Raw genomic sequence first — 7,390 nt, forward strand, 5'->3', positions numbered from 1 at the left:
CTCTTAGAATATGAGATATTTTTATCATAATGCATTGCCACAGTACAGTCTTAAAAGTAGTAAAAATTTTAGGTATAGTCACCTGTCACCTAGCACATTTGGTTAAAGATGGACCCTATATATTTAGGAAGTCCCATAGAATTCCAGTGGAGTTAAAATTATTATTTGATGAATGTGCAGGAGTCCAAAAGCCATAGCAAAATGCAAGTGACTAAATGATCCCTGCTGTACAAAAGGAGAGCCCACTTCCCCCACCTCCAGACATAGTCTTTGTACACATACAAAAACTGGTATTGGGAACAGTATACCCTGCTATGAACAGCAGCGATAGACACCTCAGGCATCTCTTTCTTGATGGCAATTGCTGGAAGCTGACCCTGAGCTCCTCACGCGCTGGTCCTATGCACCTTTCGAACTTTCAGGAAGTGTTAGGTCTGTAACTATAATCAGGTGGTCACATGCTGAGAGACACGTGACTCGTTTTAATCCTTGAATAATATAAGCAGACATCCTGACCATGTATGAACCTTCAAAATTTCCATTTTCCAAATTTTTTTGGATCAGATTTTCCTGATAGAAATAATCTCTTAGTTCACATGTACTTCTGAACAGAGACTTCTCTCTGCCAAGTGAAGAAACATCACCTCCGGACAACTGTCCTCAGCAGAACCTGCAGGATTCTGCCTTGTTTGGCCACGGGGATGAGGTGCCTAATAAACACTCTCGGGTTGGGAACGCCCTTGTGACCTGACCCTGTCACACACCCAGGGCAGCAGGATGTGAGCAGCTCAGCCAATGTTCTGCTTCAGCGCCCTGGGTTGAGAATGGGGGTGGGACTTCGGGCGGAATCACAGATGATTTCCTGGTTTTGGGGGGTGGAGATCATTAACTTTGCTTCCATAGGTGAAGGCAAAGATCCTCGTTGCTGGGTGTGTGTTGCTGGACCGCACGGTGCACCAGCCCCGCCCAGCTATCATAGAGCAGGAGGGTAAAGTCAAAGGTGCTCATCCCGGAGGCCAGTGGACTCAATCCCTGGCACCAGCACCAGCACCATGCCTATGACACTGGGTTACTGGGACATCCGTGGGGTGAGCGCCCACCTGACGGTGAAAAGAATCGCCGCGGGGCTAGAATGAGGGAAGCGGTGAGGGGGCGGGTCCTAGAGGAATTCCTTTGCTTGTCTGGCTCAGAATCCTGCACACGTGCTTGCTGGTGCATGCGCCTGTGTGTACTCACTTGGCGGGAGGTGAGGTCACATAGAAATCCCCAGGCCCCATTCCTGACCTATCTCTACAGCTGGCTCATGCTATTCGCCTGCTCCTGGAATACACAGACACAAGCTATGAGGAGAAGAGATACGTCATGGGCGGCGGTAATGGCATTCTTCTGGTCAAACTTCTTCCTTACCCCTGTCTATTGGTGCTTAGCAGCCCGTTTCAGACCTACATTACATGACAGGGCTCCTCCAGGTGGACTTAGAATCTTCCTCTTCCAGAAACCTCCAGAGGGTGGGCTTGATCTTAAAAAGAAATCCTGGTAATGGAGGGTGGGTCCCCACTGCAGGTGAAATTAGATCACATTCCCCATGAAGACTTGCCTGAACCGTTTGTAAGTTTTAGAGATGTAGGACCCACAGCCCCAAGCACTCTTCATCCCTGGATCTTAGATAGTGAAATTCAGTGTGTGGGTTGCAATTCCCTGCTTTAGAGGTTGGGTCCCTGGAATAGGCGTGTTGGAAACTAGGCTGATTTTTTTTATGTAACCTTATCAACCACAGCTCCTGACTATGATAGAAGCCAATGGCTGAGTGAGAAGTTCAAGCTGGGCCTGGACTTTCCCAATGTAGGTGCAGGGAAGGGAGGTTTGGGGAAGGCATGGCGTCCTCACCTCTTCTCCTTGTCTGGATGAGGAGGTTGGGGGTCAGAGCTTCTGCTCTCCTGCTCCCATTCCTGGTGGCTGCACAGGGTGATGGGCTGTGTCCCAGCTCTTCCATTCAGTGTGCACTGTGTTCATGGAGGACTTCCCATACTGGCCACGCTGAATGCCAGGCCACATGGCCACATGTCTGTCCTAACCCAGGGAAGTGAGGCTGGGACCTCATATCCCACCTGACTGTCCCTGCTTGTCTCTCCAGCTGCCCTACTTAATTGACGGCCCCCACAGGATCACTCAGAGCAACGCCATCCTGCGCTACATTGCCCGCAAGCACAACCTGTGTGAATGGGGCTGGCTGCAGGGTGGACATGGGAGACAATCTCCTTGTCTGGACTGGTGAGGGATGCTGATGGTGAATGTCCTTTGTGTGCTGCAGGTGGGGAGACAGAGGAAGAAAAGATTCGTGTGGACATTTTGGAGAACCAGGCCATGGATGTCTCCAATGACCTGGCTAGAGTCTGTTACAGCCCAGACTTTGTGAGTCTCATCCCGGTCCCGTGCTGGGATGGTCACACAGTGTTTGGGTCAGGAGTCAGCTCTTTCAGATTCCCATCTGCACAGGTCTTATTTACCTTCTGATTTCCTTAGTCACTTATCCTCCAGGATGTGTTCTGTTATCACCAGCAGTTCCCAGAACACTGAAATATCAAATGAACACTCTTACTTAGGCCCTACCTGTCTTAGTCCAGACTTCCCAGAGCAGACATTAAGTTTCTCAATAATAGGTCTTCTGTACCCCCGTAATAGGTTTCCCGGCCAACACAGTAAGCCAGATCAAGCTGAATTGAAAAAGTCCTAGAATAGGTTTATTTGAGCAAAGCAACTCCTGGGTAGACTCTCCACTCCCAGAGATTGAGGCCAGAGGAGTCATGTGCCAAAAAGAAAGCAGGGAGATTACATAGACTGTAGGTGCGGGTTGATGATGTGTCCACTATAAGCTGTGCTTGTGCCCAAATATGGTCAAGAGCTGAATGCTTAGACAGGGACTTGGGCTACTAGCAGCAACAGGAGAGGAAGCTGCAATGGTCACCAGAAATGCAGATGGAACTGGGCTTTTTGGCACCTTTTTTTTAGTTCCGAGTCTCTGGGCAGGGCTTGGAGAGAGAGCGACAGGACCGGGGCTTTCTGGATCATGCAGGAGCAAACTGGAGGGTCCACCTAAACCCTAGATAGTGACGTCATGTTTCCCAAGTGTTCTCCACCTGTGCCCTCTGCTTAGGCCCTCACCAGGTAGTTCATATCATTGCTGTCCATTAAATACAAGTGCACTCAATGGATCAGAAATAGAAGTCCAAGATGAAGACTCACAGGGAACCCTTCCCAGCCCCTCCTAGTGCACCCTTCACACCCACGGGAAGGGGAGTAGCATGTTTTTCTATAGGTGACCCAGGAAGTCCCTGAAGGTCTTTCTCTCCTTTCCTTCAGCCTCAAATCCTCCTCAGTTTATGGGGGAAACTCAAGTATATTTCATTCTTCTGGAACCTATGATATGGAACTCCCATCTGCTCTGAGTACTTTCAGTTCTTGCTTCTTTGGTGCTGCCTCTCATCAGCCTCGGTGTCTGCCAGTGCTCTGGGCACTCATGGATTTAGACATCAGGAATGAGGATGTCCCATTGTGCACAGTGTCCTTTTCTTCTCCGGCTTTTCCATTGCATTTGAAGTATGGGATGAGCTGCGATGGAATCCGGTAAATAAGTGTTGATATGTGGAATCAAAGCCTGGGCTCCATCTTAGTGGAGATGGCTTCCCACCCCTGTAGGACCATGCCTGGTACTGCTGACCTGGTCGCTCTGTCAGGGAACTCTGTGGTGATAGCTGTGTCTGCTTCAGGAGAAACTGAAGGGAGAATACTTGGAGCAGCTCCCTGGGATGATGAAGCTCTTCTCACAGTTCCTGGGGAAGCAGACATGGTTTGTCGGTGAAAAGGTAAAAGAGAAGAAGCTGGGGGTTGTCATTTTTCCAGGGGTACAGAATTTCATGCCCCCTCGTTTGGCCTTTTGCAGATAACTTTTGTGGATTTCCTTGCTTATGATATCCTGGACCTAAACCGTATATTCGAACCCAAGTGTCTGGACACATTCCCAAACCTGAAGGACTTCATGGCCCGCTTTGAGGTGATGCACTTATCCTCCTTCCTCTTGGCTGTCAACTTTTCCCTAATGTTTTCTTGGTCTTGGAGATGAAGTGAAGAGTAGGTAGCATGAGTTAAGCGTTCTCTTTCTCCCCGAATCTGTGCTCAGCACCTGGTGTCTGTAGACCAAGTTCATCTTTACATGTTCCTCGAGGGTGGGGAAGTCATCTGTCCCACAGCTCAGATAAGGAAATGTGAAACTCTGGAGGGTTACCTACCCACTCAAGATTTCAGCAGCAGTAGAACTGGGCTGGACTTGCTGTTGGCTTCCTGATCCTCAGGGCAGCGGGTAGCGGGTAGCGGCTGCAGCCTGGGTTACGTGAGGTACCAGTATGTAAAGGATATTTGTGCTTGGTCTTCTGAATGCTTTGCCGAGTCCTTTGTGGTGCTCCTGTTAGAGAATTGAATCCTGAAGTGTGTGTCATGGGCTCTTCTCCCTCACGCCTTTCATTTTTTTCCTTTTGAGTGTCCAGCTGTTCCTTTTGTGAGATTCGCCACATTATTTTTCTGTTTCCTGATTTCTGTATGAGGCTTAAGTTATGCCCAGTAAGAAAGGAAAAGGTGGTTCTTAGACCCACCTGGGAACCACGTGTATCAGATAATATCAGGCAAACCAGACTGGGAGGTGTGTATGTGTGTGGTACCACCAGAGTGCTGGGGAGCCCTGTTTCGCTGGAGACTACTTGATTGATATCTACACCATCTTCTGTATTAGAAATTGGGGGTTGGAGACCTAGGTCCAATGGGCTTTTCAGTCTGGAACTCATTTTCCTGTCTGATTCCTTACCACGTGAGGTGATTTCTCAGCCAGTTCTCATCATTTGCTCTGAACTGGGTGACTCTGAGAAGAAAGAGGCTTGGAAGTGTTGAAGGCTGCAGCTTTAGGCTCAATGTGAACTTGGTCTCTTGATCATAGGCAGCTCCGGACATCTGAACTCTTTAGAGATTTTCTGGAGGCTCGCTCTCTTGGTAGAAGAAAATTGCACATATAACTGTCATTGAGCCTGGTCCCTTTATCAGGACTGGAGACAGGATTGGTTGAGGCTCAATACCAGATGCAGAAGCTGATTTTCTCTTTAGGGAATGATTAGGGCAAGCCTGGCTTTTCTTTTCTGGTCTACTATAATCTATAAACTTTGACCCCAGTTTTACCAAGTCACTAGATAAGATAGGGGTTATCTGCCAGCCATTCCCCTTTCCATCCAGATTCCTATTCAGGAAATACAGAGTTTGTGTGTGTAAGAGGAGCAGGTCTGTATAGATGGGGTGATAAGGCCTGTTAGGGAGGGCAGGAAGGGAGTGCCAGGAGAGAGTACAGCATTGGAGAGACAGAGGCCAGGCTGATCCCAAATGTGTGCTAATGACTAGCAGTGTGAACAAGAGGAAGTTGATTGCCCTCTCTGGCCCTGAGCAAACCTAAGTTCTTGGTTTTCTTTTTCGTTTCTAACTCTCAGGGACTGGAGAAGATCTCTGCCTACATGAAGAGTAGCCGCTTCCTCCCAACACCCCTGTATACAAAGGTGGCCACGTGGGGGAATAAGTAGAGCCTGGACAGGGCAGGAGGTGGGAATGAGGGACCTGGGGCTCTGGCAACTTTGAGCTTCCTGTAGCCCTGGCACTTCCTTCTTCTTTCTGTCCCCTTGCTGACCCCAGAGTGTCTTGGGTCCTCTTTTCTTTCACCCAGTCTTGGCCCTTTAAAGCCTGGGTCTTAAGTTTCCTTCAGCAAAATGCCCTTCTAGTGTGGCTGTCTGACCCACTTGACGGACGGTCTTATCTGTCAGTTGCTGTGATGTCATGAAGAGTTGGGACTCTTCCCTCAGAGCTCAGCCTGGGCTTCCTAGTGAGCTAGTAGTCTATATATGCTGATGTACGAGGTCTCTCTGGACTACATTAGGTACCACTGTTAGCCCTGGACCACCCTGGCCCTGGCTGTTGCACTGCCAGCCAACTCTGCTGCCTCCAAAGACTGCCTCTCGACCTGGCAGAGTTTTGCAGGGATCCTGGTTGCATAAGCAGGGGTTGGGACTTCCTGAGGCCATCTGATAGCCTCTTACCAGGCAGCTGCAGGAGGCTCTGCTGAGCTCAAAGGGAGCCTTTGGGGGATTGGGATTGCCTATACTCTAGCACTGCTCGGGCTTCATATGGGTCTCAGGGGTGAGGACACAGGCCGGGGGAGTCTCCAGCAGTGAACCAGAATCCTCTCTGTCCCCCATTAGTGTGTCACAATAATATCCATGTGTCACCAGGACCCTGTCTCCTCTGTCCCTGATGCCTCTGGAGTTTCCTGTCTCTGTCACCAGGGATGGGGACCAACCTGATTAATCCCCTATCTCTGTGAGCTGCTGTGAAATAAATTTCTTCATGCTTTCATAATTTCAGGTGTCTTTTCATACCATTTATATCAGCATTCTTTGGATAGGCATAGAATTATAGCATGAACGTTTCATTTCAGATGTGCCCCAGCAAGCCTCCCCCAGAAATGAGTGTTTCTGCTAAGAAGAATCCAGTCTTTCTGACCAGGAGTCATTTGTACATGCTCTACTTCAACACTCCAGATGACCTCCTTTGGCTTGAGATCTCCAAGTCAGAGCGTTTGAGGGGATCCATACCCCGCCTGGTTCTTCTTTCACCCCCTTTTTCAAACTTTCCTAGCTCAGGCTTCTTCCGCTCAGATCTAAAATGAAGTTTCTCTGGGCTGACAATGCCGTCTCCAAGAGCCAAAAGCTGCTGAACAAAACTCACACCAGTCATGAGCAACCCTCTTTTTGAGTTGCAGGTCAGGGCTGTCCGAGAGTCAGTCAGAACATTACAGGCTATAACACTGGCATTGGTTGCCCTCTCCTATTGCTGGAGATGCTACATACTTCAGACACAGGGCCCAGAGACTCCTCAGATGGATCTGACATAAAACCCTCCCTCTGAGGATTCCCTTTCATGGTGGAAGAAGGTACCATGTAAGCTTCCAAAGGAGGCAGGTGACAGTAGCCCTCAGCTGTGATGCCTGTGAACCACAGCAATGGCCGCCATGTTGTGGCAACCCTTACGGTGCTGTAGTGGTATACATACCTTGATGGTAACCAACAGTTTTCTCATTGGACTGAAGGCCTGCTCAACAAGAGGAAAAACATCCCTGGAATAGGAAACCTAGTCTGTTGTCCATGACTAGGGAAGTCATAGCTATTGGAGGAGGACCTACCCCCGCCTCTTTACCAAATTGTTCAGCGCTGGTGGATGTCACAGTACTACAAAGTGATTGTCCCATCGGCACCAAAGGATAGTATTGCTAGTTAGCAAAGATTAAAAAAAAAAAAAAAAACTATCA

At 49.0% G+C, this 7,390-nt stretch overlaps 1 protein-coding gene across 2 annotated transcripts; it reads left to right on the forward strand.

The window, feature by feature from the left end:
• The first annotated feature begins 898 nt into the window (after positions 1-898).
• Positions 899-6,431, forward strand: LOC101985773 (glutathione S-transferase Mu 1-like). Of its 2 annotated transcripts, none has more exons than XM_005367872.2 (8): positions 899-1,088; positions 1,297-1,372; positions 1,778-1,842; positions 2,135-2,216; positions 2,312-2,412; positions 3,768-3,863; positions 3,941-4,051; positions 5,523-6,431. In XM_005367872.2, the coding sequence occupies exons 1-8, from the start codon at positions 1,053-1,055 to the stop codon at positions 5,610-5,612; spliced, it is 657 nt and encodes a 218-aa protein (XP_005367929.1). In that variant the 5' UTR covers positions 899-1,052; the 3' UTR covers positions 5,613-6,431. The 2 variants fall into 2 exon arrangements, with proteins under 2 accessions (XP_005367929.1, XP_026645422.1); XM_026789621.1 differs by having other exon boundaries at positions 921-988.
• The last annotated feature ends 959 nt before the right edge of the window (positions 6,432-7,390 follow it).

Source organism: Microtus ochrogaster, unplaced genomic scaffold (genome assembly GCF_000317375.1).
Source record: "Microtus ochrogaster isolate Prairie Vole_2 unplaced genomic scaffold, MicOch1.0 UNK25, whole genome shotgun sequence".
In the NCBI taxonomy this organism is placed as follows: domain Eukaryota; kingdom Metazoa; phylum Chordata; class Mammalia; order Rodentia; family Cricetidae; genus Microtus; species Microtus ochrogaster.